This window comes from Chiloscyllium plagiosum, chromosome 4 (assembly GCF_004010195.1).
Source record: "Chiloscyllium plagiosum isolate BGI_BamShark_2017 chromosome 4, ASM401019v2, whole genome shotgun sequence".
Taxonomy (NCBI): Eukaryota; Metazoa; Chordata; class Chondrichthyes; order Orectolobiformes; family Hemiscylliidae; genus Chiloscyllium; species Chiloscyllium plagiosum.
In genome coordinates this window covers 103,291,741-103,317,992 of record NC_057713.1, presented here as the reverse complement: position 1 = coordinate 103,317,992, position 26,252 = coordinate 103,291,741, and the positions used below count along the sequence as shown (strand labels likewise).

The 26,252-nt window shown below is 38.8% G+C and overlaps 1 protein-coding gene across 1 annotated transcript in view; it reads left to right on the top strand.

Annotated features, from left to right (window-relative positions):
- Positions 1 to 26,252, top strand: part of avl9 (AVL9 homolog (S. cerevisiase)) — a 94,306-nt gene that overhangs the window by 57,465 nt on the left and 10,589 nt on the right. Inside the window, exons 13-14 of the mRNA XM_043688809.1 lie at positions 1,379 to 1,496; positions 9,015 to 9,068. Coding sequence (XP_043544744.1) covers positions 1,379 to 1,496; positions 9,015 to 9,068 — 172 coding nt within the window. The remainder of the gene's footprint in view (positions 1 to 1,378; positions 1,497 to 9,014; positions 9,069 to 26,252) is intronic.

Here is a 26,252-nt window from a genome sequence, read left to right as displayed (position 1 = left end):
GTGAGCTGCCAGAGGATGTGGTGGAGGCCGGTACAATTGCAACATTTAAGAGGAATTTGGATGGGTATATGAATCGGAAGGGTTTGGAGGGATATGGGCCGGGTGCTAGCAGGTGGGACTAGATTGGGTTGGGATATCTGGTTGGCATGGACGGGTTGGACCGAAGGGTCTGTTTCCATGTTGTACGTCTGTATGACTCTATGAACACAATGACGTTTTAAGAATTGACTTACAGTGGAGTATCATCTGGAAGATACCATAGAATGTTTGACCTGACACTGTTTCCATTTGGCAAAAAGGCTGTTAGGAGGTTTAGAATGAGCAGACCCTTTTTCAAATTAGCAAAGGCTTTGATGGAGTGAATGGAAAAAACTATTACTTCTGGTTGGAGAGTTAGCACAAGCTCAAGAAAGAGAAATCGGGAGAAACATTTCCTCAGAGTGTAGGAGCACAGAAAGCTACATGGATTGAAAGTTACCATTGCTTCCTTTAAGGAAAACTTGTGGAGTTAATAATCACACAACACCAGGTTATAGTCCATCAGGTGTATTTAGAAGTACAGCAATCTAGGTTTGTTCAATATATCGTATCAGTTGTCTGACACTGATCTTTTGCTATAAATTCTGTGTCTTACGATCCTGCTCTACAGTTACCTGATGAAGGAGCAGCTCTCTGAAAGCTAGTGCTTCAGAATAAACCGAACTTCCAAATAAACTTATTGGATGACAGCCTGGTGTTGTGTGAGTTATAATTTTGAACACCCCAGTCCGACACTGGCACATCCACATCATGGAAAATTTGTGTAAATACTTGAAGCAGAGAAATACGCAGGATTGTGATGGTAGTCATGTCATGAGGAACTTGGATTTGTTTCAGAGTGCACCATATGAAAGTTGACACAGATACTAAATTCTGTGCTCAAAATTCATTGTTCTATGCAAAAACATAATTTGATTCTTATACTTGTCTAAAATTAATTAACATGCTTGGCAAGTTTTTTTGAGTATATCATAGGAGTGATGCAAAGCAGTTGCTTTCACTAATTGTACAACTTCCATAGTTTTCTTGGATAAATTTAGAAATTTCCCCATCACATTGCACATTGTATAGTATATCTCAGAGGTAAACTTGCAGAATAACGGCACCCTCTAATTACAAAAGTCACTGTTGTTTCACGCATGAACTTACTGAAGTAGATTTTGAATAACATTCAGGTTGGTCTTTTGGTATACGGAAGCTGCGTTATTTCAAAATTTGAATTGACATGAAAGTAACTTCCAATGTTATGTTGTTACTGACTGAATGGAGGATTGTCTAAATCTTTTGTTAACTATTCTAGCCAGGCAATATATCAATATGTTTTTTTACTCTCCTTCAGATAATGACAAAATGTTAGCAGACTATGGCGTTTTGTTTGTCGCTGCATGGAAGAACACACACCATTTCAGAGTATGGAATAGCAACAAACATCCTGCTGTCACTGAAATCAATCCTGGGTAGGATAGTGTCATTTATAATGTGTTTTTCCTTATCCAGTTACTGTTGGGTGTTATGAACAGTAGATATAATTTGGAGACTTTCTTTACAGGTTTTTCTTATAATTTACAGATCTCAAAACATTTGTGTGTTGTTTGTATTCTTAATATAATGAAAAGTTAGTATTTATAGCCAGGTGATATTGGAAAACTTAATTCCTATTCCTTTCTTGTTACGCTCATGTGTCAGCTTTTGTTTTGCTTAATTCTGATATCCACTTACTGCAGAAAATCCCTGTTTTGAGTTGTTCCATTCAACATTGTTCTAGTTTAGCATCCTGGTTATAATGAGGCTGATATGTGCATTTAATGTTGGGATTTCTGCACTCATACCTTTTGCACCAGGATTGACATGGAGTCATGTGACCCAATCAGCTGCAATTTGGAGGGCATGCTCTCCTACTCCCCAATCTTCCTGTTCACTGTTTCAATCCCAGAACCTCCATCTCTCATCTTCTCTAACTTCCTCACTCACTGGCCAGCATGTATTGCCCATTCCTAATTGCCATGGAGAAAGTGGTTGTGAGCTGGGTTCTTGAATTTCTGTTGTCTATTTTGAGCAGATATACCCACAATACTATTAGAGAGGCAGTTTCAGGATTTTGACCCAGAGGCAGTGTAGAAGAAACGATATACTTCCAGGTCAGGTGGTGATTGTCTTGAAGAGCAACTTGCAGTTATTGATGTTCCCATGTATCTGCTGCCCTTGTCCTCCTAGATCAGTGGTTTGCAATTGGTGTGCCAGTAGGCTGTGACAAGGTGAGAAATCTGCTGTGAAATTTTCAGGAGGCTTTACCTGACTGTCGAGGCAGTGTCCATGATTCTGATTTCCTCTGGAAGTTCAGCTTCCATTACTGAAGGCCATATCAGCTGACACCAGGCACCTCTATCAACTGTGCATACACAAGCCTCTAAAACTGTACGTGTGTAGACTTCAGATGCTGGACATGTACAGAGGTTCTGCACTATGCGCCTGCAGTGAAAGGACAATCCGCTCAGTTATACAGCTTGCTTGCACATGAGCATGACCGACATTCGGTTTGAGTATGCGCAATGATTGCGTATTTCTAGCGTAAAGAGACGTGCACTTGAAACAGCTGTTGAACTAGCCTGCCTGCCTGGTAATGTTTCCACATCACGGATTTTAAAGTGAATTCTAGTTTTGCTCCTTCTCTAGGTCTTAGATTTTAAGAACCAATCGATTATTTTGTCAAATGAGGTGATTTCTCTGCTAATTCATTTGATGAAGCATCTGATTCAAAAGGAAAACGTACAAGAACTGTTCAGAGAGCGTATATTGAGAGTTCTCTGGCCTTTAGATTTTCATCAACAGATGCTACTTACCCTTTACCTGAATGTCTTACCTGTAGATACAAGTTCACAAACATTGTGATGGTACCAATTACGTTAAGGCACTCTTTACGGTTGAAACGTCTATCTCTTGTGAAGAAACATGTTCAATCCTTCAAGAGCTTGGAGAGAATAAATTATCTGGCAAGCACAATAACTCATGGAGTGTGCATGGATATTTTAAAGCTCTTAACTGGTGGCTGAGCTTGTAGAAGAAGCCCCATACCATTGCTGAAACCTTAGGCATGTGAAAAAAAATGTAAATGCAATAGACATCGACAAAATTTCATCTCTGATTTTAATGGCAAATTGACAACATCAGCTGATATAGAAGAGGTATTGCAAGATGCAAGGTGCCCTGGATCAAAATGCTTGGCAACACTAGCATGTCCAGGTTGCTCACTAACCCAGTAAATTGAAATTTACTTTGTGTTTTGCTAAATGTTTAGAAATAGGTGAGTTGCGCAGATATTAAAAATGTGTCTGTGCTTGCATTGAAAGATGGTGTATTTTTGGTGATGGATTTCAGACATTAATGCTTTTGATCTTTCTTTAGCTCATTGTATGCACTGTGTTCCAAACCTCTCTAGTAAGGTGTAATGATAATAAATGCATATTGAAAGGGTTGGGAACCAGTATTCTGGATGGTGGTGGTCATGGATTTTGATAGTGCTGTTTAAGGAGCGCTGGTGAATTTCTGAAGAGTGTCTTGTGGATGGTGCACTCTGCTGCTACTAATGTCAGTGTTGGAGGGAGCGAATGTTTGTGGATGTAGTGTCAATTAAGTGGGCTTCTTTTTCCTGGGTGGCACCCAGCTTCTTGAGTGGTATATTGTATGCCCTTGCTTTTGCTGAGCCTCTTCTGAGTTTGGGAGAGGGAACAAGTGAGCAAGACAGATGGTGAGCAGGAGCCAAGTAGAATGGGTTAGGGTGTTTATTTTATGTTTTAAAATTTATCTTATTTTAAAAGTTATTTAATTTGCAAGTGAAAGGAATTTAGGAATGTTTAATATTTAAACTTGTGTATAAAGTTTTAACATGATTAGGAATACTTTGGAGAAGATGATGATGAGCAGCCACTTGAACTACATGGGGTCTAAGAAATTCACAGTGGTGTTAGAGAGGGAATTCCATAATTTTGATCCAATGACAGTGAAAGAACAGCGATGGCATTCAAAGTAAGGATATATGTTTTAGAAGGGAACTTACGATAGTGGTGATCTTATGTATTGACTGCCTTTGATGTTGGAGGTCCTGAGTTTGGAAGCTGCTTTTAAAGGATCCTTGGTGGGTTTGCTGGTTTTCTTTGTAAATGATGTATACTGCTCTCATTGTGCATCAGTGATAAAGGGAATGAATGCTCACATTGGTTTTAATGGGAAAAACGAAACTGCTTAGAGTTCAACTTATCAGAAATTCAATTACAGCAATAAGTGAGGAATTATTCTACTGGATTGTGTCCTGTAAACTTGTAAGATTGTAATTGCACATCAAGTTTGTAAATCAGCAACCCACGGTGGACTGCGGGTTGCTTATACTTCACATGAAACTCTTAACTGCCCTTTGGGCAATTAGGGATGGACAATAAATGCTGGCCTACGTAGTAACACCAAAATCTCTTGAACAAATGGAAAAAAATCTCCATTTCCCAAATTGGCCAATGAATGTGTTAGCTTTGACGCAAGTGCCATGATCACTCACATCACCACTATCCAGTCTTTGATTTAACGCGAACTGTTCATCAGCAAAGCATGAGCATTTGAGGTGAAAAGTACCTAGTTTACTTCTTTATACTGCCAGGTTCAATGTTGAAGAATTAATTTAACTAATTCTGACAAAAGAGCCATGTGTTTTAAAAATGCTACCCATACCATCATAAACTTTCACCTGCCAGGGCCTTTCTTCCCATCCCAAATGACTCTCTTTTATCATGTTCTAATTCTCCTGAATGAAGCTATCTTGGATCAGCTTTTCTGATGCCCCAGTGCTCTTGAATTTACTTTGAAACTTCAGTCTTGATGAAAACCTATCACCAGCAGGAATACATTCAAACATGCAGAAAAAATTGAGCTAATTTCAGTACTTCAGAGAACAAGAGGATTATTGCACAGAACAGAGAGCAGTTTTGAATTTTAGCTACATATTAATTGATAGAGGCAATAGCTAGAGAATTGCTGAAACAGCATTGACTGAAGTTGTGTATCAGGGCCAGGTGAAATTCCTGACGCAACTAAGTATGGGAATTACCTGGGAAATGAAACTTTCTGATTGGTAGTTCCCCTGCCTCAGGAAGCCTCCAAAAGAGTTCATTAAATTTGGAAACTTTGGAGGGTTCCAACTCTCTTAAGCCGAACAGATATCCAGGAAAAATAGACAATTAAACATCTACTCTAATCTATTCAGTAACTGTGGGAAAAGGTCTGCCACCCTGCCTACCCATAGTAAGCCCACAGAACATAAGAATGCAAATTTGGCCAGAAACACCCAGAATGCCTCAGCAGCAACCAAGCAGGCTGACAAGTGAAACCAGACAGCACTCACAGACAAGGGAATACACTTCCCAAAACACACTAACAATACCAGGTCAACACAGTTGTCCCAAAGCCCCGAGGGCAGTCTCATAACACAGCAATACCAAAGCCACACAAAGAACAGGTCAGACGGAGAGGCACCACCAAGGACCTCCCTCCCAGGATAGGAACAATGGAAACACTTTACTGTTTCAAAAGAGACATTTTCACCTACCTGCAAAGAGACCTGGAATCTCCTGATCCCATCAAGAACTCATTGATACCGTCAGGATGTTACATTGTATTGACAACCAGGTCATTCTTCCGCTAACTGTTTTTCAATTATCATCATTGTAACTGGATTACTTAATTTCAAAATACATTGTATCTTTCCCCATTTTAATTAACCTTTTTATACAAGATTCCTATAAAACCTGGCTTCATCCTCAGCTCGAGAAAGAGAACCCTTGATCTACCTGTACAGACTGTCAGTTCTGTATCAGCCGAATCAATTTCTCTTCCAGCGATATCGCTTGTAATAAACAGCTTGTCAATTTCACCCGATCTAGTTTGTGTGGTCTCCGCTTTATTGAGCTAATTTTTCTAACAGTAACTATTATAGTGAATTCACAAGTCACCACTCAACCAATCACCCATTTCTGTCCAATTGCATCCCCCCCAAACCTGATGCATCTTTGCCAATGGTAACTGTCCTCCTTAAAGTCATGCAGGAATAGGGCATTTATTTGTCATTTGTCTGAATTACAACATTGTCTTTGTTCTTGTCCTAAAAGTTTTTCTTTGTTGTGTCTTTTAAGGGAACCTGCCTCTTCAGTTTGGTCACAACACATAATGGTATTTCAGAAACCACCTGAAGCATCTGTTGTGTTCCTTAGACATTCCCAGGGTTCATTCACCCATTGTTTTTGTTTCAGTTTTGTATTTTCTAACAGCCTAGTCTGTTAAGGGTGCTTTAACCTCATTCTGCCTGACATTAATCCTCCTGTTATATTGATGCCTGTTTCCAGTACCTTGATTATTTCATAATCTGGCAATTGTTGAATCTTCTATTGTTAGCATCACTACAGAATTTATTCCATGAAGGCTGATGGGAAAGAGAGCTTTCTTAGGCATGTTTTCAAAGCAGCAAGCAACAGATTGAACCGGTTTCCCCTGTCGAAAAGTAGAAAAGAAGTTAGAAGCAATTGCTTGTCTGTATGCAACATCTTAATACACTGCAATGACAGTTCTGATCCAGGAATCCTCTTGTTGAATTTCGTCAAACTCAAGGGAATAAGAGTGTTTTTAAATTTATCAAATTCTGACCATACCTCCTAAGCATCATTTTTATACAACCAAAAACTCCAATAGAAGATCCAAAACCCTCAGCAAATCTGGCAGCATTTGAGGAGAGAGAAACAGACTGAAATGTTAAATCTATTCCTTTCTTCACAGATGTTGACAGACCTGTTAAATTTCTTCAGCATTTTCTGTTTTAGTCAAAACCTATCCATCTGATGGCCATCTAAGGTACAAAATATTTCTGATCTCACCTCTTGTAGGAACTGATAATACCAAAGCCAAACCTTTTATGTTTGTTGGGGCATACCTGTGAGTCGTTTCAGATTTGTGACATTTTCCAAGGTAATGATGTCTTGATGTCTTACAGTGGTCCTTTTCCATTTCCAAAAATGACCATTAGGATTTTATTCCTCTGACTGAGAATTTATTTTCTTGGCTTCCAACCTTCATTTGTAAGTAGCTGCTCTCTGCTACCAAATTCTAGTCCAGAAAGCCGGGTGATGAAACTGGAACCAATCTTTATACTTGTTATAAATTTTTATTTACAGAAATAAGAGTAAACTAACATGCAAATCTTCAGCAAGCTACCAATCTCATCAGTTCCTGTAGGAGGGCACGTGAATCCCCAGTTAATGGTTTCATCTACCCCACCCTCACCTATTTAAATCAATTGCTGATAACCTCAGTTATAGTTCAGAAAAAGTAGAAAACGCTTTGAAAACCTCTTATTGTGTTCTTGCCACAAAAATGTTCTAAGCAGCTACTCCATCAAAAGTGTTCATAATGTTCAAGATCTCTATTAAGTTATTCCTTAGCCTTCTCCTTTCAAGAGAAAACAAACCAAGACTGTTCAATTACTCTGATATTAACATTGCATTTCTGGTTTCATTCTTATGAATTAGTTTTGCACTCTCTAGAACGCCTTCATGTCACTTAAATAATATGGTGAACAGACCTGTACAGATTACTCCAAATCTAGCAAATGCTTCGATATGTGTTTATCGTAACTTCTGTACTTTTTAATCATGCCCCTCTTGAAATAAACTTGAGTGCCTGATTTCTTTAATGGCCTTATTAATCTATGTAACTAATTGAGAGATTTGTCTTTTTGTACTCCCAGATCTCCTTTGTTTCTCTATCCCATTGAATTTCATTTTTCCAATATTATGTCCTCTTTCTTTAGCCGAAATGTAATCTCTTACTTATTAGGTTGAAATTAATTTGCCTACGTTATTCCTACTCATCAAAAGTAATGTATTCATTTCTCTACACAAATGCAGCAGCCAATGTCTCAATATCAGCAGTTGGATAAATTAGCAGGTAATCTGGCGATTGTTAGTATTAATTTGAGGAGTAAATTGAAGTCAACATTGAGTGAAATCTCCTAGTCTTCAAATTTTGCCAAGGCTTGTTTTACATCCTATTGTTCAAGGCCTGCAGCAGCTGAAGAAGGCAACTTACCACAATCTTTTCCAGAGCAATTGAGAATAAGCAGTAAATGCTGACCCGCCCAATGATGCTTACATTCCGTGAAAAAAAATTACACTCACTTGATTATCAGTAACTAACTTAATTATTTCTTGTTAACACTTGGTATTTTGATTTTTGCTGCAAAGGGCAATTTTGACAAGTTTCTTGTCTTGTACTAATCAGGACATGTCACAAGAGTACAAATTTAACAGGAAAAGTAACATTTATACCTGCATGAGAGGAGAGTGCTGTTCAGATGGTCACTGGATTCTGACGTGGTGTTGCTATGGAGAATGTCCCCATTAATTCTGATTAAAAGTTAACTACCAGGCTTTGTTAAATTGTAATGCGAGCATGTAATTTTGACATTGGATCACTTCTTCAACTAAATTGAATTTTGATTGTAAAGTGCATGTGTGTGCATCAGCTGAGTGTAAACTATAAATACTCTTTTTATCATTGAAAACCCACAATAGGTTAAACTTAGAAATGTGCAAATGGTTTTAAATTGTGATGTATGTGAAATTTGTTAGCCATATATAAAGTGCATTTGTTCAGAATGTGTAACAAATGGATTAAAATGTACATTTTTGTTTGGCGTCAAAATTGTTTAGTTGTCATAATACTTTTACAAGTATGTATAATGTAAATATTAATCTGATTTTACTTCCATAATGCATGTTTTAACTTTCCAGTAATGCTGTCATTATAGCAAGAGATAATTAGCCTATTTTAATTTGACTTTGAAGCTCAGTGCTAGTGTTGGGTAATGTTTATTTACTGCCAGTTCGGACACAACCTTTAATAGAATCAGAATTGAATTTTTGACGTACATTTCTCTTTGCCAGGCATCCATTCCAGGGACAGTACAACGTATCAGATGTCAAATTAAGATTGTCACAGTAAGTATTATGAAAATTTGAAATGTTATGTTTTATTTAACTCCAAATTGAATAATTTATTTGGACTGTCAAAAAGAAACTTTTTTTGTGTTATCAGTTGTGAAGAAAGAAAATCTTTCCTTATTTATTCATAAACCTCTCTTAACATAGGTAGATTTCATCCAAAACAGAGATGGTAGCCAGAAGAACTATTCATAGCGTTTTATTTTACATACTATTGTTGAATTCTCAAATGTTTCACTGATACAGAAGATACAATCTGCAAATACCTTTCACATGAAAGACTCAATGACACTATCTGAAGCAAAACAGAGTTTTTACACATAAGTGGGCATCATTTACTCCTCAACTAATGTTGCAGGAAATATTATCTTTTCATTTATCTTGTTTCTCCTGTTCATTGGATATTACTTTTTACAAAGCAGTAGTGAAATTTTCTTCATATTACAATAGTGATGAAACTGTAAAATTAATTGATGGGCCATGAAATTCTTTGCATTTGTCCCAAGGTTGCTATGTGAATTAAAAGTTTATTCTTCCAGTGCTTTTCATCCCCCCCAAATAATCAGCAACACTTGCACACAGGAAATATTCAATTGCTTCATTCAGATAACCTACACTTGGGCTTATCTTAACACTAATAGAATGTAAAGTATTGAGAACTATTTTTAGAATGAGACTGATGGACTTTTCTAAACAGCAATATTGTAATAAGGCTCATGATCATTTGGAAGGAAATTCTGCTGGCAAGTCTGAGTCCAAAACTAGAAGGCATAGGTTTAAGGTAAGATGGGAAAGATTTAAAAAGGACCTGAGCTGCCAGAGCAAATAGTGAATGCTGGTACAATCGCAATATTTAGCAGGCATATGGATGGGTATATGAATAAGAAAAGTTCGGAGGGATTTGGGCCAAATGCTGGCAAATGGGACATAGATTAGATTGGGATGGCTGGTTGGCGCTGATGAGTTGGACTGAAGGATCTATTTCCAAACTATTATTCTGTGACTCCACGATTCTGTAAGTCTCCCTGACGTATAAGATTTAAAAGGGAATTCCAACTTGGAATCTTCTTTCATGGTTTATCACAGCTACACCATCTAATATGTGTAACTAGAAACATAGCTTAGGAGAAAGGAGGATTTGGAAATGGGGAGTTTTCCCAGGAATGGAGACAGCTGGGTTTGCGAGATATGTCTCTACTTGGGCAATGGATAAAAGGAATTTGGCTCTAGACATTTAGCCACCTTCCTGGAGTGAGACAGCAGGTGACTCTTCTACTCGGCTGGTGAATAAGGAGATGATGAGGCTCAGAACGTTATTCAACATCCGGGAGTAAATATAGCTGGACTGGTGGGATCCACCTCTACTTGGGGCTCCTTGGCAGCTGGGCTACAGTTAACCAAAAATCCAAAAGTGGCAGCATAGGAGAACTCTCAGCTGCTGTTAGAGAGTAAGTTTAAAGAGCTTAAAAATAGAAGAAATGTATAATTCAGAAAGAAGTAGTTGCTACTTAGATTTCATTAAGGGACACTACCAAAAGGGAATTCAAGTTAAATGAAGTCAAAATAAAATATTGATGGACTTACAATTGGCAAATCGTGTTTGACAAACTTGTTGAGAGTTTGTTCAAGACTTTACTAATAAAGTTGATAAAAGGGAGTCGATAGATGTATATTTTTGGTAGACTTTTGATAGGATCCCTAAAAGAAAGTTATTAAAACAGATGGGAAGGGGGTAATGTACTGGCATGAATTTACGATTGGCTAACAAGCAGAGAACCAAGAGTAGGAATAAGCAAGTCATTCTCATGTTGACCAACTATAACTAGTGGTATACTGCAAGAATCAATATTTGAGGCTCCAGCTGTTTGCATATATGTGAATGATTTGGGAGGTGTGTACCAAATTTGCTGTAATACACGTCTGAACGAGAATGTGTTGTGAAAAAAATGAAGAACAACTTAACGAGGATTTGGTCAGACTTAGTGAGTAATCAAAAGCATGTCAGGTGGAATAAATAGTAAGTGGTAAAATTTGAGGTTATCCACTTTGGTGGATGGAACAGACATTAAATGTTAAAACGTTAGAAAGTGTAGATGTACAAAAAGACCTAGGTACCTTTATTAATAAGTTACTGAAGACTAATATGCAGCTGCATAAAGCAATGAGGGAGACAAATGGAATTTTAACCTTTATTGTAAGAGGTGATGAGTACAGGAGTGGTAGAGCTTGGTTAGACCATACCCGGAGTACAATGTGCAGTTTGGTCTCCTTACGTCAAGATGTTGCTATAGAGCAAGTGCAACAAAATTTCACCAAACTTCCTGAGATGGGGGGAGTCCTGTGTCCTCTGAAGAGAAGTTGACCAAAAATGCTTCAAGGGATAGATGGAGTTGATGTAAATATTTCTCCTGGTTTTTTGATTTGGGAGTCGAGAACCAGCGGGCACAATGTAAAAATAAAGAGGGGGTGTAATTTAGAACAGCGATGAAGTTATTTCACTCAGAGCATTGAATCTTTACAATTCTCTCCTTCAGAGAGCTGTGGAAGTTTGGTCATTAAGAATGTTTAGAGATTGATAGATTTCTGATGGGGCGGCACAGTGGTTAGCCTGCTGCCTCACAGCGCCAGAGACCCGGGTTCAAGTTCCGCCTCAGGCGACTGACTGTGTGGAGTTTGCACATTCTCCCCGTGTCTGCGTGGGTTACCTCCAGGTACTCCGGTTTCCTCCCACAGTCCAAAAGTGTGCATTGGTGAATTGGCCATGCTAAATTGCCTGTAGTGTTAGTTCAAGGCGTAAACGTAGGGGAATGGGCCTGGGTGGGTTGCGCTTCGGCGGGTCAGTGTGGACTTGTTGGGCCGAAGGGCCGGTTTCCACACTGTAAGTAGTCTAATCTAATCTAATGGTGTAAAGTATTGTGGAGATAATATTGCTAAAATGCATTGAAGTGTTCAACCAACCATGGTCACGTTATATGACAGAGCAAGCTCAATAGGCTGAATGGCCTTACTCATGTTCCTTTGCTCCTATATCCAAAGATAGATATATGTTATTTCCTGTCTATAATTTTACTGTGACTACAAAATAAGCCACACACATGAACAAAGCTACAGCTTTAGAAATTTAATGTAGCTTGCTGCATTTTTGCGAGTTTTTAATTGCCCTTGAACTGAATGGCTCGATATGTCATTTCAGAAGTCAGTTGAGTCAAACACATAGGTATGGATACACATGGCCATTCAGGATAAGGATCCTAAATTTCTTTCTGCAAAGGATATGGTCGCCATAGTCACCATAACTGAGGCAAGCTTTATGTTCTTGTTGTTAACTGACTTTAAATTCTACCAACTGCCATGGTGGAATTGGAAACCATTTCCTCAGAGTATTATGTTGGACTTCTGGATTACTCATGCAGTGACATTTCCACTCCACGGCCATCTCTCCTCTGAATAATCTTTGTTGAAGGGAACTGATTATGTTTATAAGTTGCATGAAATAACATTGGAGAAGCCATTTTTATGTGCCATTTTTTCAAACCATCTGTTGTCCTAAAGCGCCATCTTGTGGTAGGTTCTTTTATGTCAGGCAGTCATCAAAACTATCTCCTTGCAAAATTGGACAGAATAACGAAATTGGATTCCCATTAATCTTGTTTTGGTGGATCAAAATGTAGAATCGATTGAGTGAAAAGAAGTCACAAGTGGGAATGGATTTATGCACACCCTACACTGTACAGCATAGGAATAGGCCCTTCGGCCTACAATATCACGCAGAACATGACACCAAATTAAGCTAATCTCTTCTGCCTGCCCTTGGTCCATTTCTCTCCATTCTTTGCATTTTCATTTACTTACCTAAAAGTTCTTTAAACACCCTAATGTATCTGCCTCCATCACCACCCCTGGAAGCGTGTCCCAGACTTCTACTGTCTGTGTTTAAAATAAAACTTGCCCCTCACATCCCTTTGAACTTTCTCCCCTTCATCTTAAGTGCATGCCCCCTGGTATTAGACATATCAATCTGGGAAAAAGATTCTAACTGTCAACCCTATGCATCTCATAATTTTATAGACTTATGTCAAGTCTCCACTTAGCCTCTGCTGCTCCAGAGAAAATATCCTGAGTTTTTTCTAGCCTCTCTGTCATGCCGTCTAATCAAGGCAGCATCCTGGTAAATCTCTTCTACACCCTCTCCAAAGCCTCCATGTCCTTCCTGTAATGAGGCAACTAGAATTGACCACAGCTAGACATTGAAATACCCCACCCAGAGTAGTACATTCTGTCAAGGATTCCTGAAGAAGGACTCATGCCCGAAACGTTGATTCTCCTGCTCCTTGGATGCTGCCTGACCTGCTGCGCTTTTCCAGCAACACATTTTCAGCAGTAGTACATTCTGTGCCTTGTCAACCCTTAGTTCTTCATCCAAGAGTTGCTCAACATGGAGGACTGCTGTTTAATCAGCCGAGGCCCGGGGGGGAGCACTGTCCTTGCCCATGCCCATGTTTAACCTGAAACCATGAGAATTCAAGGGGTGCACAGTCAATGTTGAGTACTCCTGAGCAACTCCCTCCTGACTGTATACCACTGTGCTGCAATCTCTGCTGGGTCTGTCCTGTGCCAATGAGACAGGACGTAGCCAGGGTTAGTGATGGTCATGTCTGGGACATTGTCTGTAAGATATGACTCCATGAGTATGTCAGCATCATTGATTGACTAGTTTGTGAGACAGCTCTCCCAGGTTTGGCAGCAGCTTCCAGATTTTAGTAGGGAGGACTTTGCAAGATTGACAGAGCTGTTTCTGTCATTGTCTTTCCTGGTGCCGGGGTTGCAGCCAGGTGGTCCTTCTGATTTCATTTCTTTTTTGAAACTTTGTGGCTATTGATACAACTGTGTGGCTTGCTAGGCCATTTCAGAGTTGAGAGTCAGTCACATTGCTGGAGTCACATAAAGGCCAAACCAGGTGAAGACGGCAGATTTCCTTCCCTTCAAGGATATTAGTGTGCCGGATGGGTTTTCCGACAATGGTTTCATGGTCATAGTAGATGCTTAATTCCAGAATTTTTAAATTCAAATCAAATTGTACCATTTGCCATGTGAACCCACGTTCCCAGAACAAGTTGATGACAAGTTGTGTAATGTTGCAAAGATTGCTGTTAGTCCCAAACATTGGGGAAATTTGAGAATCCAGAAAAGGATGACTAAAATGTTATGAGGAAGAAATTGGACTGAGAAGAACAGGTAGCAAGAATTTAATAAAAAGACAGTGAAAGCTTTTACAAGTACATAAAAAGCTAATATCTCAATTGATCTCTTCAAGGATGAGACTGAATATTTAATACTGGAAAACAGGCAGTAGCAGACTTTGAACAAGTATTTTATGGTTGTCTTCGCAGTGAACAATGCAGAAAGTATCCCAATATAGAGGCAAAAGGAAGGGAGAAACTTAAAGAACTCAAGAGCACTAGCAAGAAAAAACTAGAAACCTAATGGAACTAAAGACTAGCAAATCCCCTCAACCTGATGACCTCATCTTAGGGTCTTGAAGGAAGAAATATCAGATGTGTTGATTGCAATTTTCCAATATTCTTAAATTCTGGAGTAGTCCCAATAGATTGGAAGATGGCAAATCTAATGCCACTATTCAACAAAGGAAGTAAACAGCAGTCGGAAAACGATAGGAAAACGAAATCTATTATCTATCATTGGGTCATTACTGGAATCCATTGCTAGGGTGATAGTAGGTATACATTTACAAAATCATCATATAATTAGAAACATTTTGTTTTGTGAGATAAATTATTTTATGAATTTATTAGTATTCCTTAAGATAGTAGTAACAAATCGGGAGGATAAAGGGGAACCTGCAGATGCTCTCTCAAAATCCATTGTTACAAAGCTTCTGGTTCCCTCAATGAAAACACAAACTGAAAAAGAGATTGAGCAGGAAAACTGAAACTTGGTAACTCTGTCTAAAGGGAAATAAAGCCATGAAAGTTCAGCAGTTGAAGTTGTTAAGTCCAGTGGTACAGTGCAGGCAAACTGAAAAAGACAGGTGAGATCTAGAAACTGAGCATAAATATAGATACAGTTGCTGTTGCTGATTCTGTTATTTGATGGGAACATTAGCGGATCTGTGTCATCCGGACCATGTTAAAAAGGGTCTGCTGTTGTGTGCCAGTTTTTTAAAAACCCTATTGTGACTCTACTTTCAAGGAGACCTGCACTCCAAGGTCTCCTTGTTCAGCAACACTTCCGAGAACCTTACCATTAAATGTCGAAGTCCTGCTCTGATTTGCTTTTCCAAACTTCAGCACTACACATTTATCTAAATTAAACTCCATCTGCCACCGCTCAGCCGATTGGCCCATCTGATCAAGATCCCATTGTAATCTGAGGTAACCTTCTTCACTGTCCACTACACCTCCAGTTTTGGTGTCATCTGCAAACTTACTAAATATACCTCCTACGTTCACATTCGAATCATTTATATAAATGACAAAAAACAGTGGACCCAGCACTGATCCTTGTGGCACACCACTGGTCACAGGCCTCCAGTCTGAAAACCAACCCTCCACCACTACCCTCTGTCTTCTACCTTCAAGTCAGTCCTGTATCCAATTGGCTAGTTCTCCCTGTATTCCATAAGATCTAACCTTGCTAAACAATCTCCCATGAGGAACCTTGTTGAATGCCTTACTGAAGTCTGTGTAGATCACACCTATTGCTCTGCCCTCATCAATCCTCTATGTTACTTCTTCACAAAACTCAAATCAAGCTTCTGAGCCATGATTTCCCACGCACAAAGCCACACCGATTATCCCTAATCAGTCCTTGCATTTCCAAATACATGTAAACCCTGTCCGTCAGGATTCCCTCCAACACCCGACGTCAGGCTCACTGGTCTGTAGGTCCCTGACTTGTCCTTGCCACCTTTCTTAAATAGTGGCACCACATTAGCCAACCTCCAGTCTTCCGGCACCTCACCTGTGACTATCGATGATACAACTATCTCAGCAAGGGGCCCAACAATCACTTCCCTAGCTTCCCACAGAGTTCGAGGATATATCTGATTAGGTCCTGGGGATTTAACCTTTTTTATGCATTTCAAGACATCCAGCACCTCCTCCTCTCTAATATGTATATATTTTAAGATGTCACCATCTATTTCCCCACATTCTGTATCTTCCATGTCCTCCTCCATGGCAAACACTGATGCACAATACTCGTTAATATCGCCCCATCTCCTGGGGCTCCACACATAGGCTGCCTTGCTGATCTTTGAGGGACCCTATTCGCTCCCTAGTTACCCTTTTGTCCTTACTATATTTATAAAATCCCTTTGAATTCTCCTTAGCCCTATTTGCCGAACTTATCTCATGTCCCCTTTTTGCTCTCCTGATTTCCCTCTTAAGTATACTCCTACTGTCTTTATTCTCTTCTAAGAGTTCTCCCGATCTCTTCTGTCTATACCTGACATATGCTTCCTTCTTTTTCTTAACCAAAACCTCAATTTCTCTAGTCATCCAGCATTCCCTATACCTACCAGCCTTCGTTTCACCCTAACAGGAATGTACTTTCTCTGGACTCTCATTATCCCATTTCTGAAGGCTTCCCATTTTCCAGCCGTCCTTTTACCTGCGAACATTCGCCCCCAATCAGCTTTTGAAAGTTTTTGCCTAATACCATCAAAATTTGCCTTCCTCCAATTTAGAACTTCAACTTGTAGATCCGGTCTATCCTTTTCCATCACTATTTTTAAAACTAATAGAATTATGGTCGCTGGCCCCAAAGTGCTCCCCCACTGACACCTCAGTCACCTGTCCTGCCTTACTTCTCAAGACTAGGTCAAGTTTGGCAACTTCTCTAGTAGATGCATCCACATACTGAATCAGAAAATTTTCTTGTACACACTTAACAAGTTCCTCTCCATCTAAACCCTTAACTCTCTGGCAGTCCCAGTCTATATTCGGAAAGTTAAAATCCCCTAATGTAACTACACTGTTATTCTTAAAGAGAACGGAAATCTCCTTACAAATTTGTTTCTGAATTTCCCGCTGACTATTAGGGGGTCTGTAATACAATCCCAATAAGGTGATCATCTCTTTCTTATTTCTCAGTTCCACCCAAATAACTTCCCTGGATGTATTTCCGGGAATATCCTCTCTCAGTACAGCTGTCATACTATCCTTTATCAAAAATGCGACTCCCCCTCCTCTCTTGCCTCGCTTTCTATCCGTCCTGTAGCATTTGCATCCTGGGACATGGAGCTACCAGTCTTGTCCATTCCTGAGCCACATTTCTGTAATTGCTATGATACCCCAGTCCCATGTTCCAAACCATGCCCTGAGTTCATCTGCCTTCCCTGTTCGGCCTCTTGCATTGAAATAAATGCAGTTTAATTTATCAGTCCTTCCTCGCTTTCCTACCCTTACTAGCTCATGGCACCTGGAGTAATTCAGATATTACTACCCTCAAGGACCTCCTTTTTAAATTCCTGCCTAACTCTCTATATTCTCCTTTCAGAATCTCATCCTTTTCCCTTCCTATGTCATTAGTTCCAATGTGTACAATGACCTCCTGCTGGTCCCTCTCCCCTTTTGAGAACATTCTGCACCCTTTCATAGATACCCTTGATCCTGGCATTAGGGAGGCAACACCATTCTGATTTTTCGATGCTTGCCGCAGAAACGTCTGTCTGTGCCTCCGACTGGAGAGTGGTCTAACACAATCGATCGGTTGGAACCCAACGTACCCATCACTACATTAGAGCCAGTCTCGATACCAAAAACTTGGCTGTTCATGCTACATTCCCCTGAGAATCCATCACCCCCTACATTTTCCAAAACAGCATACTTGTTTGAAATGGAGAAAGCCACAAAAGACTCCTGCACTACCTGTCTACCCTTCCCACCTTTTCTCAAGTTAACCAATCTACCTGACTGTATCTGTGGCTTTTCTCCCTTCCTATTACTGTCATCCATCACATCACATCAATTTCTTCTTGTCTCTAACTGCCACTTCAACCAATCCATCTGATGTGATAGGATTTGCAACCAAAGCCACTTCCTGCAGACATAATCATCAGTAACATGGAAACTCTCCCTAAATTCCCAAATCCGACAGGAAGACCATATGACTCTACTAAAGGCCATCTTTGCTCCTTCACAATCTACGGACCCAGAAAATAGCACTGTCATTTTGCTCTAAAAAACAGTCCTCCGGGCTAACTTAGTACTTACGGTTTATATTGTTAAAATTTAATTGACAGATTTCAATTAAACATATATTCAAGAAAGGACCACTCTACCATCTACTGTCAACTTACAACATGATTACATGTTAAAAACTATGCTCCTATCTGTTCCTGTGCTGTGAGCTCTCCCACACAGGTTCCTTCAAGGTCAGCTGTGAATTTCACTGTTTGTTAATTTTTCTGAGAGACACTCCAATGTCCAGGGATACATGAGCTGAAACTATAAAGGCAGTAACTGCAGATTCACTGCTATGCCAGTTACCATTGTAGGTTTCTTTTCTTTGTCTCCCTTACTGACCATGTGGTCATTGTCTTTTGTCTGTCCTCCTTTTTTCAAAAGTGCCGTTGCTTTGGTCTTTTTTCGCCCAAAGTTCCAAAACAATGCAATTGCATATAAAACAGTAATTGCTGCTCCTGGAATTTGAGGAAATCACCTCCAACACCTAAACTACCTCAAAAAAGGAGCAACTCCTACACCCACAATTTATTCCCGCCCTCCATCTTCAGGTCAGTGGCCTGTAAGCTGAGTAGAGTGTTCAGCCAGTTCGTAAGATCTGCCATTTAATATATACTTTCTGATTTGTAATGAATTGCATTTTACCTATTAATTCATGCTAATGTAAAGTTGATTTTAAATTTTAAAGTATAGGTGATTAACTAAGTTAGTGTTTACCTTGTTTGATTTATGTAGAGTAAAATTTCTCATATTTTAAACATGAAATCTGATGGGTTTCTCCTTTTAGTAAATAACTGGGATTTCAGGTGATTTTTCTTTTAAGAAAAAACACTAGTCTCAACTGAATTCCAACAATACACCCTATTTGGGTTTCCAAAAGATGCTATAAGAAGTTACCAGTGTTGAAACTGATGTAATAGCATGGTTATAGAATTGGCTAACCAATGATAAATAAATTTGCAATAGTTTTTCAGGTTGGCAAGCTATAACTAATGGCATGCTGCAGGAATCAGGACAGGGACCTCAACTGTTTACAGTCAATATTATTAGCTTTATTAATGGAACTTACTGTATTGTAGCCACATTTGCTGCTGATGATAAAACATAGGTACGAAAGTAAGTTGTGAGGAAGATATAAAGAATCTAAAAAGGAAAATGGGCACAAATTGGCAGATAGAATATAAGAATGTATAAGGTTGTATATTTTGGCAGGAAGAATAGAAAAGCAGAATGTTACATTATTTGGGAGGGACTGCACCACGCAGAAAAATCTGAGTGTCCTTGTACATAAATCACAAAAAAAAACATAGAGTTATAACATGGCCTTCGTTGCAAAGTGGGATGCAGCATAAAAATGGTGAAATCTTGGTATGACTGTACAGGACATCGGTAAGACTGCATTTGGAATACAGTGTGCAGATATGGTCACCTTACTCAAAGAGGGATATAAGGGCATTGAAAGCAGTACAGAGAATATTCACCAGACTGATTCCTGGGTCAGTGACATCATCTTATGAGGAGAGATCGAGCTTGTTAGGCCTTTATTCATTGGAATTCAGAAGGAGGGGGTAATTTTATTGAAATATATGAGATTCTTAGGTAGCTTGGCAGGATAATTGCTAGGAGTATGTTTTCTCTCTTGGCGAGTCCAGAGCTGGAAGCATCATTTAGAAATAAAAGTTTTTCCGCCCCAAGACTGAGATGAAGAGGACTTGCTTCTCTCAGAGGAGTACTGATTTTGAAATTCTCTTCCACAAAGAGGAGTAGACGTCAGGTCTTGAAATATATTCAAGATTGAGTTAACAGATTTTTGATCTGCAAGATGATCTTGGGGTTTAGGGAGAGGCAGAACCTTGCAATTAACAGTGCAATCAGATTAGCCACAGTCTTATTGAATGGTGAAACCAGGTGGATGGGCCAGTTGGCTCCAGTTTCTTATGATTTTGCTAAGCATGTTTTTAAAACAAATGTCATGTAATGAAACTGGAAGTTGATATCTTAAGTCACTGTAAAAATGTGATACAGCTAAGTATGTAACATCATGAATACAGGTCAATCCATCATATGGCATAACCCCATTTTCTCACTGCTAAAACAATGTTTTGTATATACTGGGTACATACGTTGATTGACCCTTTTAGCAATGAAATACTATACTTGCATTGGTCATCAGCCTTGATTCTTCATCCCGAAAATGCAAGTTTTAGTCACCTTATAATAATCATCGGCAAATGGGGGGCAAGCAGGCAATATGAGCTGCATTGCAAAGAAAATGTAGGGCAGTTTAGGATATACCTGTGCAGCAGACTGCATATGGCATAGTAAGTAACAAACGTATATGGGTCCTCCAGTGAAAAGAATGAAGTACAAGGCTGTTTTCAGGATAAAAGCCTGACATTTGCTAACTCTTCAAAAACTTTGCTGCACCAAGAGAGTTCATGGCTAGTGAAAAACAATGGCACAAATAGAAAGACAAAGAATCCCCTGAAGGAAGTACACAAGACCAAATATACCATTGCAGGGACCAGCCACTATCATAAACTTAAGAAATATGTATTGGGATGGGTCCTGAAAAATCATTGGAATGGTCTCCAAAAATGAAGTGGTCCAATCAAACCCTGGGTCCAGAAAAGATTTCAGATCACCAGCTAATTGGTGTAACCGCAATTAATGAAAAGGTCAGTCTTGTTTGTCTGCAGAAGACCAAAAATGCTCAAAGACAAATAGAAGTTATAATAACCAATTCACATCAGCCATCACCATTGTTGATGAATCACTCAGGTATGCCCAGTAGCTGCACAAGGGAATTTTGAAAACCGTTCTTGTAAAAGCAGTGAGACACGAGAAGACAGATCCATGATGGTGCTACATGGCTAACAGACCAAAATTAAAGCCTACGGCAATTTTTGAATTCTCAAATGTAAAGTTATGCCAAACATCAAATTTGCTACGGTAGCTTTTGTGCATGTCCATGATAACAGTTGGTTGGATGAGGATAGAGTGAAGTTATGGATCAGTAATATGTGGAATAGTTGTCTTGGTGGCCCATTTAAAATACACCTTCTTAGTGTGTAAAATGTTCAGAACTCATATAAAATATGAGATCAACAGGTCCCTTCAAAGAAATAAAGCCCACCTTGTTGTTATATCTGAAGGTCTAACATATATACCTCAACAAGATTTGGAAGGATCATGTTCATGCTGAATGAACCAGGTGTATGGTTGATGGAGAGAAAAAAAAAATCACAAAGAGTGGAAATCTACATACTGGTCCACTGATTTTGTTTTGTGTGGTTTCATTATCAAATTGTGGGATGCTATTAATACACCAAGGGTAATTTATTGTTCAAAAACGTGTGAAATATCCAATTCAGCAAATGGAAAAAGAGAGTGTTCCTTGTGAAGAGATAATCCTGAAAATTAAAGGACCAGAGTGGGATCCTTATAATGATGTCACAGCCAAAGTGAGTCAAAAGTTTTTGCAAAGATGTTGAAGACAATTAATTTGACAGTTGTGTAACATGTTGTGAGATATTATGTGAGAGGTATCTTTATTAACTCATTCACCAGCTAGCCATATTCTTTAATACTGGGTTCCTGTCATTCATTTATAATCCTTTAGTAACCAGTTATTTATTCATTCATTCATTCATAAAACTGAAGTTCTGCAGTATATTTTACTTTTACGAGATTGACCAAATTAAAACATCCTTTTCAGCCATTACTGCTTTTTCACACCTCCAATTCTTATCAGCACTTGCTGCAAGCAATGATTAACCTACTTACCTCTGAATAAATATCAAACTACTAACCTATTCAGAAAAATCCCTCCCTGCCATCATGTCTCCAATGACCTACCCAAAACTATGAAAAGATTACAATATTAATGAGCCCATAACCACCATCTCTCGGACCTGAATAGATTACAAAACACCAATCATCTTCCATAATTACTATGTACCTATTAAATACCTTTTAACTGTATAAATAGGCTATTGTAAGAACTGTATTTCTATTGCCGCCTTGTGCTATTGCAGATGCTGAATAAAGAGGCTATTTTTGCCACCCAACAATTTCGGTTGTTATTTGAACATGATTCCACAGTGTTGATCGTGGTTAAATATACTTTTAATTAATTAATTCAGTAAACTCTACCACATTACTTTAGGAGAAATTACAGTTTCTTTCTTCACATTTCAAAATGGTGTCCACCAATACCAGCAGATTACAATTCACACTCTGCTTATAAGTCAATCTGTTTTTTGGAAGGATCGTCAGAGTCTTCCAAAATTGACTTATACTCTGCATTCTATGGTCGTGCAAGTTTAACTTATTAGTATGGCTGAATATTATTCTTGGAAAATATTATGAAGTGCTCTTGAATTCATTTGGAACTAAAGTTACATTTTTCATTAAAAATGTAATTTAATGAAATAAATTAACGTGTGGCTTGCCATTTAGTCTTAGTTAATATATCAAGTTAATTAGATGTATGGTGTTATAATCGAAGCTAATGGAATGTACTGACTCGAGTTCCATGGCTCCAAACAAAAATATTTTTCCCAGTTTCCATGATTGTCAACTAAATACATTATTGATATCAGGTTTTAAATAAGAACTGACAAGGAAATTACTTTAAAAGGTGCAATTATTAATCTATAATCAAAATAAATATATTCAAGGACGATGCAATAACTGATCGACATAAGGAAGTAAATAACCCAAAACACACAAACATAAACAAACACGCCCTAGATCCCTCTGTCTCTCCGTCCCTCCAGGAAAAGAGGAAAGCAATGGACTTCTGTCAGCAGAGGTTCCATTTAAAATATTATAAAAATCTTTCGGGTCATTAATATTATTCTTGAAGTCGAAAAGTACAAAGCATAGACTGTTCCAACTTCTGCCATTCTGATGTTCTGGTATATCTAGTCAAATCATTAATCATGCATTGTCATCTCTGAAGTCTTGCTAGACACAGCTTACTCAATATTGAGAAGTTCTTATAATCTCTCTTCCAGAAGAACAAATATGTTTTGCTGTGAACTCAACAAGAAGGTTTCTTTTAGGAATAGGAGAGATTACCTGGGCAACCCTTCCTCATGGGCTTCTTAGCACTAAGCTAATTACAAATACCAAAGCAATTTCTATCCAGTCTCAGTTGAAACAGCCGAAGAAAGGGTCTATAGGAAAACAAGTGGCTATCGCCCGTCATGTGATTTCCAGGAGGCTTTCTTCTTAAAAATCTTCCATGTCCAAGGTAACCTTGCAATTACCTCTCTTAAAGAAACCACTCCAGAGTCTCTGCAGAAGTTGAAATAAATCCATTCTTCTGCAGGCTTTCAAAACTTAAGACCTCCAAGAACTATTAAGTATGAGGTATCTTTGTAACAACTATTTTACAGAAATCAATTTCTAAACAAAGTATGAAGGCTCCTATAGGTATGTGAAGAGAAAAGCATTAGTAAAGATAGATGTATATCCCTTATAGTCAGAGACAGGGTAAGTTCTAATGGGGAACAGAGAGTTTGCAGACCAATTAAGTACACGCTTGCATTCTGTTTTCACAAAAGGAGAATACAAATAATGTTCCAAAAATGTTGGAGAACCACAGGATCTAGTGAGATGGTTAAACTGAAGCAAAGCAGTAATAATAGGGAAATGGTGATGAAATTAAAGGCCGATAAGTCTCCTGGGTCGAATAAACCTATATCCCAGAGTACTTAAGGAAGGGACCTTAGAAATAGTGGAAAGCATTGGTAGTCATCTTTCAAGATTCAATAATCTCTGGAACAGTTCTGTTTGGAGAGTGGCTAATGTAACCTCACTATTTAATAAAGGAGGTAGCGGGATAATGCTAGAATCCATTCTAAAAGATTTAATAGCAGAGCACAGCAACAGGATCGGACAGTTGACATGGGTTTGTGAAAAGGAAATCATGCTCGACAATTTTTTTTGAAACTCTTTGAGGATATAACTAATAGAGTTGATATGGGGGAGACTTGGATGTGGTTTACTTGGACTTTCAGAAGGCGTTTTGATAAGGTTCCACATTTTAATAAAAAAAAGCATGTAAAATTAAAGTGGTTGGGACTGGGTTTGTGTCCTGATATGCATAGAGAATTCATTAGCAAACAGGAAACTTAAACATAGGAATAAATGGGTCTTTTTCCAAGTGGCATGGTGTAACTATAGAAGTACTGCAGGGATCAGTAACTCAGACCCCAGTTATTCAAAACACATACTAATGATTTAGATGAGGGAACTAAATACAGTATGCAATATTTTCAGGTGATACAAAGTTGGGCGGGAGGGTGAGCTGTAAGGAGGATGCAGAGATGCATCACTGTGTTTGGGACAATTTGGTGAGTGGGAAAATGCACAGCACATGAGGTTATCCACTTCAGTAGAAAAATCAGGAAGGGTGGTTATTGTCTAAATGGTGATAGATTGGGAAAGGTGGAGGTCTGACCAGACCTGAAAGTAAGCATATAGGTGCAGCAGGGAATGAAGAGGGCAAATGGTTTTAGCCTTCATAGCAATAGGATTTGAGTACTGGAGCAGGGATGTCTTGCTTTAATTGTATAGGGCCTTGAAGAGACTACATTTGGAATAGTGTGTGCAGTTTTGGTCTCCTTATCTGTAGAAGGATGTTCTGGCTGTGGAGGGATTGCAATGAAGGTCTACCAGACTGATTCCTGGGATGGCAGGACTGACATATGAAGACAGACTGCATCAGTTAGGACTATATTCACTGGAGTTTAGAATAATGAGAGGGAATCTCAAAGAAATTTATCAAATTCTAACCAAACTAGACCTAATAAATGCAGTTCCTGATGACCTGGACGTCCAGAACCTGCAGTCTACATATATATGGGATAGGCCATTTTGCAGTGAGATGAGAAGACATTTTTTCACAGAGTGATGAGCTGTGGAATTCTCTCTCAGAGACAGTGGTTAAGGCCAAAACTGAATATTTTCAAGGAGTAGTTGATATTATTCTTAGAGTGAAAGGAAACAGATAGTATGGGGAGAAAGCAGGGACATGTTGCTGAGTTGCTGAATTACTGATCAGCCATGATCACATTGAATGGCAGAGCAGGTTCAAAGGGCCAGATGACATGTTCCAGCTCCTTGTTTCCTTTACATGATTCTATCCGCCTAGTAGTTGATTTGATTAACTGTCATTTTGGTAGCACCCACCTTGTTCATTACATTGCTATCTTTGACACAGAGCCCAAGCTTGATCCCTTCAAATGCACAAATCTCAGAAATAAATTCTACTAAACAGCACATCCCCAGAAGAGATTATGAAAGACTGGATCACAAAAAGTTAGCATGCACTTAGGAATTAGGAATGCTTGCCTTATTGAATGGAGAATGGTACACAAAAGCAGGTAAGTCCTGCTACAACTGTTCATGCGATTTACAAGATCACATCTCGAGTACGACAGAAGAGTTTTGGCCTTCATAAGGAGGAATTAACTCATTTTCTAAGTTTTCATAAACTTTAGAGAAGATTCTTCAGATGAAAGGATTGTCTTGGCGGAATTGTTGAGCCCATGCTTACTGGAGTTTAGAAGAATCAGATGTGGTCTTATTGAAATTTAAGGTTCTGACGTGACTGAAGTACATGCTAAACATTATTCCTGCTATGGAGAAATCTAGAACTAGGGAATACAGTTTAATTAAAAGAGTTTCCCATTTAAGATGGTGGCGAGATAGAATTTCTTCTCTCAGGACTGTCAATCTTTGAAATTCACTGCTGCAGAGAGCAATAGACACTGGAAATATATTCACGGCTGAGTTAGATTTTTTGTTCTATGAAGAAGTCCAGGATAATGGGGGAACAGGCAGGAAAGTGAAGTTTAGGCCACAATCGGATCCTAATAACCTTCCTTAATTGAGTAGAATCAATGGAGTGAATGATCTCTTCCTCCTCATATTTCTTGAGTTCTTATGTTACTGAGAAAGG